At 40.1% G+C, this 13,345-nt stretch overlaps 1 protein-coding gene across 1 annotated transcript in view; it reads right to left on the minus strand.

Annotated features, from left to right (window-relative positions):
* Window positions 1-4,841: 4,841 nt before the first annotated feature.
* SLF2 (SMC5-SMC6 complex localization factor 2) overlaps window positions 4,842-13,345 on the minus strand; it is a 29,071-nt gene continuing 20,567 nt past the window's right edge. The window contains exons 13-20 of the mRNA XM_080348313.1: window positions 12,229-12,405; window positions 11,562-11,659; window positions 10,756-10,843; window positions 10,130-10,252; window positions 9,245-9,322; window positions 7,414-7,500; window positions 6,264-6,332; window positions 4,842-5,146 (exon numbers count right to left, since the gene is read on the minus strand). Of these exons, the coding sequence (XP_080204439.1) occupies window positions 5,114-5,146; window positions 6,264-6,332; window positions 7,414-7,500; window positions 9,245-9,322; window positions 10,130-10,252; window positions 10,756-10,843; window positions 11,562-11,659; window positions 12,229-12,405 (753 nt within the window). The 3' untranslated portion in view covers window positions 4,842-5,113. The remainder of the gene's footprint in view (window positions 5,147-6,263; window positions 6,333-7,413; window positions 7,501-9,244; window positions 9,323-10,129; window positions 10,253-10,755; window positions 10,844-11,561; window positions 11,660-12,228; window positions 12,406-13,345) is intronic.

The raw sequence follows: 13,345 nt of genomic DNA on the forward strand, positions 1-13,345 counted from the left end.
AGCATGAAGCTTAATGCCTAGCCATCCCCTCCCCATCGCCGAGCCTGGCAGCTTTAAGCTATTTTTATTCCAACCGCAGCCTGGTGGTCAGCCCAGAAAGGAAAGGGACCCCCTGCTCCTGCCTGCGCTCGGGAGCCAGGACTGTCATCTCCAAACAGGCTGTGAGAAATGAGAGCCCAAGACTCGGAGGCAAAGCCACGGAGGCTGCAAGCTGAGTCCCAGCTGCCAGTATGAGCTGCTCCGGTGAAGGACGCTCGCCCTGTAGCACGAAAGCAGCAAAAATCTATTTACCCTTTCTGCTTTTCTCTGCGAGGGCAAAGAAGCATCGCTCGCCCAGCTTCAGCAACGCAGCGGTGAATCCAAATCCCAAGGGAAGCGCTGGGACAAGGGTGTGTGAAAACAGCCCTGTATCCTGTGGCCAGGAGCCCTTCCATACGCAGCATACGGGCCAAACCTGTCTTGAAAAGCTTCAGGTCTCCCCCCAGGCTCATGGCAAAGACGCCTTGATGACAATGAAGGGAACAATTCCAGTTTCCATCTCCTCCCCTATGAACTCCCCACAAGAACTGGGAGGTGGCCGGGAAGCTGAAACACAAGCAGTGCCTCACCATGCAGAGACAGGGGAGGCATTTGGAAGAGTACAACACATCTAAATGCTGCTTAAAAGTCACCTGAAAACACATCTTAACCAGCAGCCTGGAAGCGTGGAGACCAGCTTTCAGCACACAGACCAAAATACCATGATGGGAAGATATGAATGTTTTTCCTCTCTCATCACCCAGCCCTACTTTTGATACCAGATAAAATATTCCCTTTCAAATTCCTTACTGCAAAGGCAAAGCAGCACTTGCTGAAAAAAGCAGCAGTCAGGCAAAACTAAAAGCACCTCCACAAGCAGAATACCTTCAAGGAATTTACTTTCTCCCGCTGATCTTCCCCATCAGCAGCCCACACCACTCCCCAGCACTGAAAGCCCTTTTCAACACTAGATAAGAAGGGGCCCCACCAGTAAAGCTGGGAAAATATCCACAAGGCAACACATCAAGGTATTTCACAGCCTGGGGGGAAGATGGGAAAATGCGTTCTGATAACTTAAACCACAAGGAATGAGCCAAATCCACTAATGATGGTCTGACCTCTCTGGGCAGCTCCTTTGGAGCTCCAAGGGTGGATCCCAGAGCAGCTGCCTGGGCTCCTGCAACCTCATCACCCTCTTGCTCTGTCTCCAGGTTGGCTCCCCACACAGCACCCAGCCTGTCCCTGAGAGCCTTTTCCTTCCCGGGACACGGAAACAAGCTCTGGTGTGCCAGTGCCAAAAGCTACCCTACCGGCACAGTGGGGCTTCCCCACTGGGGAAGTTTGGGCAAGTAGTTTCTCAAGAGCTTGTAAGCCCAAGGAACAAGTCTCCAGAAGTACCAGGGGCATGTCCAGCAGCACCCTTTCTGATTTACCCCTTCCAGTGGAAGAGAAAGTCACACAGACAGTAAAAGCCAGTGGAAGAAAAAGCAAACAAACAAACATACCCCCAAACAAAATCAACAAAAAACCCCAAACCCATAACCCACAAAACAAACAAACCACTCAACTCCACCACCAAACAAACAAAAAAGAAAAAACAACAACAAAAACCCACAACAAAACACAAACCCAAGCCGTATTACGCTATATATGCAGTTCTGACAAAGAAAGAAAACAAACATACAAGACCAGTGTTAGCCCTGTGGCTTGGTGCATTCCTGCTAGTGACGAGGTCAGCAGAATAACCCTCTCTGTAACCCAGCTACCTCAGCTACCTGCTCAAATCTCCCAGCAAGCGGCAGCTCCCCCCCAGCCCACATGCCCACCCCAAAGACCCAGAGCTGGCTGCCAGGCAATGCTGAGCATGGGCACCTTTGATGGAGGCAGACACAGCTCGCCTGTGCTCTGAAAACCACCGCTGCAGTATCCAGCCCTCGTGATTAAAAAGGGTCTTTTTTCCACATTGAAACGCTAGCACTAAAATCCTATCATGAAGCAATCTCACCGGTGCACTTCATGTTTGTTCCAGTCACCAGCCTTTCCCAAAGATAGTCTCAGCTCAACTATTAGCTTTGGGGACTTTAGAGAGTTCCTGCAGCCACAGCATCAGTGAAGCATATGTGTCCTACTGACCTTCAGCCAGACCAACCTGCAAGCCATTAATCACTTCTGAAATCCCCATCCATTACTAAGTTCCACAATGGGCGCAGTGAGAATGAGATGTGCAAATAGTTTTGCTGGCAGGATTCTTCACACCTTAAAGCCAGGAGGTTTTTTTAAGCCACACGGACACTTGTCAGGAAATCAAAGAAAAAAAAAAAGAAAAAGGTAGAGAGCCACCAACGTATATTTTATAGTCAGCTTTTAATTTTTTGTCCATGATTACTGCAATAAAGTGCACCTAATTTCACATGAAATGAGTCAACATGGCTCTTAATACAGCCAACATAAAATCAACAGATAAATCTCAGTGCAAAATGCTTATCTGAAGACAACCAAAGCAGTTAAGACATGTACTGTGCAAACAGCCTTCTCCAATGCATGTAATTTCTGGGGGCCAGTAAATGAGTCAGAAAAACACAACGGCAGCAGGTTTGCTCTTTCATATCCAGGAGTCCCGAAGCAGCGCTCAGCTCGGCTGTCCCTCGTGAAGACTCTACGGTGAAACATCAGGGTCACCTCCATAAGGACACTGATGAGCTCCAAGTCAACCCCTGTCTAGACTTAAGCAACTGGGGAATTACTACTCAGCTACAAAACAGATGGAAAAGTCCAGACAAAGCGGAAGGGGGAGAGAGATGGAAAATGCCAGGATGTATACACAGGCATTAAGCATGAAAACGCAGGACTGGCTGAGCTAAGATTTACTTTGAGATCTTCTCCATTTATAGTAAGCTCATCAGCTGTGAACCCAAGAACTACAGCATGTGCTGCGAGACTAAAATAGGACCTGCAGCCGTTTTTTTGTGAAACAGAGCCGAGGCATGCCTGCTGCATGTAGTGACGCTTAATTAGAAAAGCATGTCTGGTTTTATTTTTTCATTGTTCTATTAAATAAAAGTAAATATAAAAGTGGTTATTTTATCTGGAAAAAAAAAAAAAGCCAGCAGTTTCAATGTGCTTTGAACTGCAATACAAAAGCTGTTAATCAACCCCCCCCATCCTTCTTCAAAATATACACAACAGCAACTTCAACTTTACATGGTAAGAAAATATATACACATTACATACAGTAAACATTTTCTACAATTTTTTTAAACTTTATATGACATTAGTGAGAAAAAAATATAAACATTAATAAAATTACATACGATATATTCAACATAGTAAGTAACTGCTATCAGAGGAAAGGTTGATACACTATCAAACACGGGCATAGCAAAGGATGGCACGGCCATACCTACATAACATGACATAGTTCTTTTAGCCTAAAGCAGTTCTATTGCCAAAGAAAGATACCCTTTGAGGTAGATTTTGCCAATTCTTAAATAACATGTTGAGATTTTAAAAAGGGGATTTTTTTTTCCACCCCTGAACAATGCCACAAGCACAACTTTTGTTTGAACAACGGTAAGCTGATTATCCTGTGAAGGACACAGAGATGCCGCAGCCTTCAGCTCACTCTCTAGCACTTGAAATGAAAGACAAAATAATCAAGATGGATTTGCAAGTAAAATACCTTCCCTATAAGACATGTCCATCTTATAGCAGTTCTCATTTTGGAAAGTTACAGGGAATTTATCATACAAGACAAGACAGGTAATCTACAAAAATTAAAAAGAAACAGTATTCTAAAACACACATGTTGACGTTATTAAAAATCTCAACTGTTAAGGGAGCTCCAGTTGGTTCTTCTACCAAATACCCTAACTTTCTTCTTCATATATACACACATCCTACAGACAAACCACAGCGTGAGATTTAAATGATGGCATTTGCAGAGAGAGCACAAAAGGAGATCGCATCTTCCTTCGGTTGTTTCACAAATAGCTCTTGGATCTTTGTGCACATACCGCACGTGTGGTGAGACTTCACACAAAGGAATTCAGATCTCATATGGCTTTCACAGTTTTTACACATGTAGCAAAATGCTCATCTCTTCAAATCTCCGCTATGTGTATATTTTAAGAACCACATTTTCTCTCTTTAGAGAAAGTGCTAAAGCCAGATATACATTTGCTTGTTTCTTAAAGAGCAGTACAACAATACTACTGGTGTAATAAGACCTCATTTATAACTTGGTCTTACAGAATCACTTCCTGTGCAGTCACATTCACTGCATAAGTAAGTGTCTGAAGATGAGGAAGTTAAAACGAATGCATCGCTGTAATAACAAATTCAGTTTTGTCATTTGATAAAACACAACCACAGAGCAAAGCAGCATCCACTTAACCTGTGTGGGCACAGCCACTCTTAAGCTCTGTTTCTGCCCTCGAGTCAAAAGAAGAGCAGCCACTTGTTCACACACAACTTCTGTATTTTGGTGGTAGGGTTTTTTTGTTGTTGTTTGGTTTGTTTTGTTTTGTTTTAGAGACATTGGAGGGCCATACCAATTCTGCTTTGCAGATTAACACAGGCAGGCAGTTCTGTTATTCAGCCCAGTTCTGAACGCCTTGCTCACCTGCTCACAACAGGGGAGGTCTGACACTGTTTCTGAGCTCAAATCCCACGTCACAGGGCAGCTCTTTCCAGCCATCTAACACCATGCTTGCAGGTGTGTGCTGGCAAGAAAACCAATACATATGGCTTTCAAATACCTCTTGTGATTAACACTGGAAATGAGAAAACTTCCCTCAGCTTTCAGTATGATAAAGTATGTCTCGCCAATTCAAACAGGGCTATAAGAAATAGCTGGGTTTGTTTTTTTTTGTTTCAGTTAATCCACTTCAATTTTTCAGGACTACTGTATTTGTAGTAAAAAGCAATGTTAATCAAATTTGATCCTTGTGTTCTGCATATTTGCCTGAATCATGCTCAAGTTCTAACTCAGGTGACTGATTTCTTCTGTTCTGACCAAAGTGAAACCCCATTCATTCTACATCTTCCTTGATTTCAGAGGTTTTATGTTATTTTCCCTGAACTAAGCAAGATTTAATTAATCCGGCTCCCAGAAGTCATGCAGTTTTCCCTAAAGAGTAAAAACAAAATAGTAAACAAATCAGAAAACCAGTGACATAAGAGCAGGCAAGTGCTTAGCTTGAGATCAACACACTGTGTTGCAAGTCCCTAAAATTCTTTTCTAAAACAGTTGCCAGTTTCCCCATATGTGAATCAACCCCAATATCTCTGAAAAAACAACTCTGAAAGACCTGCATCATTATCAACTTTCATCAATTGCTAAGTAGCTTGTGCAGTCATGTCTTATGGGTCTAATTCCCCCTTCTAGAACAGGGAACATCACATACACTACAAAGTGTCTTTTTTGCACACTGTACATTAATAGACTTTACAGACAAATGGTCAATTACATAATTTTAAACTGAAATTAATACTAAGCACATATGCGTAGTATTTCTATGTAAGTGATACACTACATTACTGGAATGATAAGCGTTTCTAAGACAGGTAGCTTTGTATTCCAAGACAAGACTTGCACAATTGTTCTGATCACATTACAAGATAAACCTCACAACCATAGACTGGAAGAAACAGCTCTGAGCTCTAGATACCTATCCCAGCAGAGCCAGCCAGGTATCATGAAGACAAATTTTAATGAGAGACTAATAATGACATTATTTACTGTTGCACACTTTTATAGAGCACAAAAGGCTTTTCCTAATCACTGCATGAAATTTGACACATTCAAAGGAGGAGGAGTTATCAAGAGCCGTCAAACACATACGAGATCCTTGGACTCAAGTAGTGTCCAAGTCCCAGGCTGCAAGGCCACAGCAGGAGGAGCATCACTGCATTCCTGCCCCAACATCCTTTCCGAAGCATCTGCTAATGACTAGAATCAGAGACAGGCCCTGTGACTCGACTCAGTACCAGCATTTTAGTATATTACACAAACCATCTACAAAAGCAGCCCTTTTAAGGGTAAAGACGAAACCTTGATTTTATTGAAGCCAGCAAAGTAAGAATTTCAATTAAAATCTATTCTAATACATCTAAGTGTATTCCACAGCTATTCTTTTAAAGATATTTTTTTCTTCATAAATGGAATGTGCTATTTTCAAATGGTAAAAAAGGAGTTAAACACACCCTGCAATATGAAATAGAGGAAAAAGGTTTCATTACAGTACCTGAGTAAGCCGAGTGGTTTGTATCATATCTTGCCATTTGCCATATATCCTAGCAACCAAATCTTTTACCTAGAAATTCAGATTGATTAGTTTAGCCACTTAAGCTAAAAAAAAAAAATCATGTCCCCTGTCTCCACCTCATTCCAAACCCATAAAACCCCAGATAACCCAACACCTGAAGTTTACTGGGAACAAACAATTTTACAGCTGGCACAAAGCATCATCACCTCAACTCCAAACAGATACCTGTAATTTGGGACTCTGAATTCAAAGTCATGTACTCCACACAAGCACATTACAGGCACATGATTCCCCTTGTTAAGTGTTTGGAATCAGCACACAAGTCTCTGGCCTCCAAACACCCACCTCATCCTTGGGGTGAGTGAGGTTTGTTACACAAGTCTGATGCTACCTAAAAAAGGAGCCTGTAACTGCCATCACAAAAGCCAACTATGCAGCACTGTCTGAAATAAACTCCTTACACATAAAACTGTGTTTGTTCATAACCAGGCAAAAGTAGGTGTTTAATCTAAGCCATTCAGAACTGAGATTTGCTTCATATGCTGTGTTAAAACCCAGCACAGCGGTGTCCTCTGGAAGCTACTGTACTATTCCACAAACGACATGATGGGGAAAACCAGTAAGATTTTCCCCTCTCAGTGCAAGGGCTGTCGAAACAAAAGTGAAAGCAATGCAAGATACAAAAATACAAGGCAAGATTAATTAACTTTTTAAAAGAAACCATACTCTGCTAATCGGATGGAATGAAAAATAAAAATGCCCTTGAGAGGTAAGGGTGCACCCAACTGTAAACATTTGATTTAAAGCTGAAGAAGCCAAGGTTTTTCAGAGTTGAGGTCAGTCACCATCACTGATCTGATGTGGCCTGCTACAACGGCATGCAAAGCGTCAAAGTCAGGAAATTAGGACTATCATTAGCAAGCCCAACACCACAAAGCAAAAAACAGGCAAAGAAGTGATGCACAAAGAGACACGAGGACAAAAACCAAAAGCCAAAAAAACCTAAACAAACCCATGAGGCACTCTTAAAATTTTCAGGGCTGGGATGAAAGAACAGCGTACATCAAAAAAGCTAAAAAAACACCAAAAACCCTAAACCAAACAAAAGTCCCCAACTTAGGTGTCTTACCTTAGTTCGATAGAACAGCCTTGCATCTTCCCTAATATCGCATTTTATGTGCTTATCTAAGGCACCACAAAGCTTCAGTAAGTGTTGCTAAATAAAGACAAAAAAAGTACACAGCTATTTAAATTCTCCATGCCAAAACTAAAAGATTTCTGCAAATATTACTTCAGTTTAAAAATTACAGGCTTCAATTTGACATTTTCTCAGAAATACACAGTAAGGAATGGGGAAAACAAAGAAAAAAAAGACAATCACAAGACCTTCTATCAGTTACAATAAACCAGTTATAAGAGCTTTAAAAAGTAGTTACAAGTATAGCAGACCTATACATCACAAATTTTCAAGTGCCTACTGCCTAATTTGTAAATCCTTTCTGTCCCCAAAGTAGCAAGCACAGTGCCATTCACATCTTTCACCAGTGAAAAAAAGTTCTGAAGTTACAATAGCTAAAAATAACCTTTTCAGTAATGATGACCCCTGCCATTTTCTTTTGCAGGAATTGGCTGAGCAGGTAAAACATATCCAAGGTTTATGTACTGATCTTTTATTTCTCTCTAAATTTCTCATTAATAAAACACTTTTGCAACTTCATCATCTCTTGATGATAATGGCTCCCGAGATCCTTCACATTCTTTCTTCATTAAAAAAATATTCCATTTTGAATCCCTCAATGAACAGCTGCAAAAAGGCTCCACTCTGCACAACAGGTGAGACATGCTGAAATTTTACTTATAAACATTTGCTGGTGTCTCAAGATCATGACAATTCAGCCCATCTAAACTGGAAGAGGACCAGAAATGAAACAGCGATATTGATTTTATACAAAGTCTAGCCTGCACAATATTAATCTACTGCCCTGTTCAGCCACATCCCTCTTGCCACTTGATGGCTACCAGGCCAGTGAACAAGAGTCCATCTTCATTCAGAAATGCAGAGACACTTTAAAAAAAAACAACACACAGAAAAACAAAGCACCAAAAGACAAACCACACATAAATACACAAAAAAATGTTGACATATCTTCAGCATGGTAGTTGTAAAAAAACAAAACTCAGAAGATCATAATGATATAATTACTTTCTTTACCAAAGATGATTTTGTTTCAGATTACACGCTGTGATCATCTTTTTGCATTGAGTAGGGCACTGAGACACGTAAGCCCTGGAATGTAAGCAAATGTTACTGCTTTGCCTCTCTCAAGCAGTTTATATGACAAATTTCTTAACAGCCAAGAGTGATTCCACAGGGCAGAAGGTGCACACAGATACCTGGCAGCAAGCAACTCACACCAAATGATCACAGAAATCTGAACAGGATTACTGAGAGGCAAAGCAGAACGTATCACTTAGTGGATGTTCACATCACATGGCGTAAGGGAACTACTGCAACAGAACAGAAGATACTCAGTCCCAGCTCTCACTTGCTGCAAGGCTGCACTCCAGCACAGAAAACCATGACGTGTTTGACTATATTTTACCGGATATTTTCAAAGTGTTTTTCTTCTAGGCTGAAAATTTCAACCCTACTTCAAAAGTTCACAGGACCATTGGACTTCTGTGTCGGGTTAATCTCCAGTTACTTTCTGATAAAGATTAACACAATAAATGTTTGCCGATCTGCAGCCTTATGTTTTGAGGTACTTCCTTTGCAGAAATGCAGAAGAAGTTTCCTTCTCCACAGTAAGTACAGAGAAAGCTCTCCTGCATTTACTTTGCCCCAGAACAGATTTTCCCACTGGTGATCTTCTATCACATGATAGCTCTTACCAAAATAGACCAAACATGCATGATAAAGTCTTCTAAAATCTAAAGATCTAACCACTGAAATTACTTACCCTTTGATTAGAATTTATAACATCAAAGAAACTAGCTTCGCTGACTAGATGAAGAAGGATGTAGAGTAGGTAGTATGCCTGGAGAGAAATCAGAACTTCAGCAGTCAAAGCACAATCATAACTCCTCCCATCTAGATACAGCATTACCTTTGCTTTGGAATGATGCTACCAACTGTCAGATCAATGGACAAGTATGTCTACACATTTGCCTAAATAACTAATTTGAAACAGTACATTCATATGTTAGAAACATTTAAAACCAGTTTTAACATTGTTTTAAGTTACCTAAGTAAAAAAACTCTCTGTAGTTTTAATCACTGAAAATTAAATCCAGCAGTTGGCTTTATTTTCCTCTCATCTGCACCTAGATCAAAATACTTGCTGAGATTTCATGATAGACTCAAATAACCAAAGCAATATTCAGTTTCTGGATGGATACATGGAAATACCAAATCTTTTTAATACTTGTTTACAAGAAAAAAATTCATAAATGATTCATAAATCTCCTTATGAAGCCTGCAGGTGAAGGTCTGGCTCAGCAGCACAGTTTCCACTGATTACATCAGAAGGGATGGAGGCTGGTTCTCTGATTACAGACAACAGGACTCAAGACATCCATGTGACTTTGCTATGCAGAAAATCTGGTGATTTCCCTGTTTGTAACGCAGTCTAATACAGGTTCCTCTGTCACATGCTACTTATTTCCTTCCTCTGTGACTATAATAAAAATTGAACATGAACAGTTTTTAAGTCTACAGCTGAACAGCAACAAAATTGCATACGTACAGTTCCATGTACAGAACTGTCCTCAGTTAACAGAAATTAAAAGAAACATCCTCAAAATCGTAGATGCATAAAAAGACAAATGCACTATCAGCTTTGCACCTCCTGTTCCAGTTCTGTGTGAAGGTGATCTCCAGTGGCACTCTGCTGCTCCAGCCCCTCTCTCATCTTCTTCAGCAGATTAGAAGGTTTCATGTACACCAGATACTGATGGAGAAGAGACATCTACAGATACAAACAGTAACAGACTGTTTTACTGGCCATGGAAAACTGGAAACCAAGTGCCACTACAATACTGTTTGCCCACTAAGACAAGAATATAAAAGGGATTTTTCATTAAAATGGAAAATGCTTTGGGTGATTTTTGACTCTCCACAAACTAACGTGTTTGTACGGTGCCTCATTAGAAGATCAGCCCTACAAAAAGAAGTGACTCTACATGAACACCAAAGGAAGACTGAAAGCAGCGCAGACCTCTTTCCAATGTCTAAACCAAATGCTAAGGCACATAGAGAACACCGCACTTACAAGCTGCAGAACATGCAGGTTATACATATCTGCAAACATACTTATTATAATAATCTAAACTAAAAATTACTAATTGGTCATTTTGCAAGGTTCTTGAAAATAGGCTTACAGTACTAAAACACAAAACAGATTCAAGCACAAACAGTATACACACTTCCTAAATTTTCAAATTATACACACACAATGCATATATGCTGTACCTGCTGGTCACTGTCATCAGGTATTCCTATATGCTGTTTATTAAGCAGCTTTGAAATTATCACTAGGCTGAGACGTCTTCTTACTTCCCTGAAAAACAATTTAAAAACTTTATTTCCTAGACAATTCTTAAATCCACACTGTTTCTACAAAGTATATGATGCTAGGCATGGCTTCCCTAGAGATAAAGTTGCCTACGACTATTATATTGGATTATCTGAATTAGGTGCTATTAAACTAGTAAAGAGGCTAGTAAAATATAAGTACCCTTAACTCACTGCAGCTTTTCTTCTGCACAAGTGAACACTGATGGATGCTTGCCTCCAAGCCTGAAACTGAGGACCCAATTCATTCTCCCCACTCAGATTTGTTATAATTAATTCATTTCAAGGATACAGAACTTATAACAGATTGACACTTAAAAGCAGCCATGAATCACCCAAAGAAAATGTAATTTTTTGGTCATTCAGACAAGAATTAGAACAGGTGATGGATGTCAGAATCTGAAGTTGTTAAGCCTTTTTTATTATTGGGTTCCAGGATGTGTGCACCCTGAAAAACTACACATAAAATGTAAAACAACCCTTTTTTCTTTCAGCAGAGGTGATCGAAAAGCTACATATACACAATAAGAATTGCACATACATCTGTAACGTAAGAGAAAACCCAAATACTTTTTTTTAAGCATTATATAATACCTATTGCATTTATCAGACCTTGAGGTTATACAAATACATCAGCTGTTAATGATACAAATAAATTAGCTGTTAATGATGCTGCATATTTCTGATGTTACAACTGTCATTACCGTCCACGTATTATCCAGCTCGGGACCAGCTGAACCAGCCACAGGAGATCATGGTGATGACTGGAGAGTTCACTCATCGCCAGGCAGAGCTCAGGCATCTTTAAAAGAACAATAACAACAAAAAAATCCTGAAAATTACTGAAGAACGGATCTAGTGGGCATTTTCTTCATTTGTAAAGGAGTACACATTACTCCTTAGAAACATACACAATATAAATGTTAAAAGGAACAGGCCTAATGAGAGATGGTGTGCACAAAGACATTTCTGCATTGCACCTATAATTAGGTCTGATAAATACTATTTTACAGGCAGGTTGTTGATATCAGATTGCTTTTTATGACATTTAATCAGCTTAGTGCAATCAATTCTTCATTCTTTCAGAAAGCCAGTTTTAAACATACAGCTATTTTAGTAAACACATGATAAAGTTCAACACAGCAGTCTCCTTTCAGAAGAAGACAAGAAAGCACGTCATGTAAAAATCCTCTCAATATACCCACCCATCTCCCAAATCTCACACAAATCCAAAGCTCCACATTTGTTATTACATTTTCAAGCAGTGTTTTTATGATATGTCAAGAAAAAAATGGAAACGTCAAAACAGATGTTTCTTGAAAATTAAGTTGTAGTTTCATAAATCTAGTATTAGACAGTTATTTAAGTTACCTTTGTAGCCCAGTCTTTTATACTTATCAGAAGCTTTATGAAAAGGCACTGGAAATCTATCAAAGGAATTTGCTTTAACTGTTTCTCCAAGCTTATTTTAAATAGCAACAGAAGCAGCAGTAATATTTCTTGATCAGTATATCCACCTTGAATTACTGTTGTACAGAAACCTAGAAACTTTAAAAGAAATAAAAATATTAAAATCTGAAATTGGTTTAGCTTAAAGTATGACGAGAGCTTAAGTTTTCCACCCTCACATTAACATGTACCTCACATGATACATTGTTCTTGCAAAACCTGTGTACCAACAGCTCCCAGTAACTGCACTTTATTTTTCTTTTTTACTTCTCTTGGAGGCTCATCTTTTGAGCAATGGCAATAGTCCCTGGACATTACAGGAGTAGGAACAATCTTTCTCCACTGCACAGATAATCCTCATCTAACCAAAAGACTGACAGACTTTCTAAACATACAAGCAATACTCAAAACATAAATGAAGAGATTTTTCCCCACCAAAGTCTTATCAAATGGGTTACTTACAATATAGGACGTGTGTGTGTAAATGAGAACACAAATTAATAGTGTTCATTCTGTCTCTAGTGGAGGTGCTCCAAGTGCGTCCTCTTGAACAAAGTGTTTTTACAGTTAAAAATCTCTAAAGAAATTATGTTAGGAGGATTCAAATACTTCTGAACTCTGAAATCAGCTAGAGAGTCAGTATCTTCACCATACAACCTTTAATCACAGAGAACTAGCCTGTGATGTGACCTGCACTCATTTATCCTGTGGTCTCACAGGGCACAGTGTCTGATCTAAGCGCTCAGCTCCACAGAAGTTGGTCCCAGCTCCACCTGCCCCCTGTGAGCTCCCACCTCATTCACACCATCCTGCCTAGGGACTGACCACTTAGCCCTGGGAGCTGCACCAACACCGATGCAGCACAAGACATACCCCTCAGTGTCAGCTCCCCTTCCCAAAATGGAACACAGAAATGGACGGTTTGTACTACATGAGGGAGCAACGACTTTTGATAAAGTGCTACAGCCGGAAAAGAGAGGCAGCGGAACTGTGCAGTTGTGAGTGAAACCAAGAGAAGCCAGGAAGAAAGGAAACTCTG

The sequence above is a fragment of the Nesoenas mayeri genome (assembly GCF_963082525.1).
Source record: "Nesoenas mayeri genome assembly, chromosome: 7".
NCBI classification, from domain to species: Eukaryota; Metazoa; Chordata; class Aves; order Columbiformes; family Columbidae; genus Nesoenas; species Nesoenas mayeri.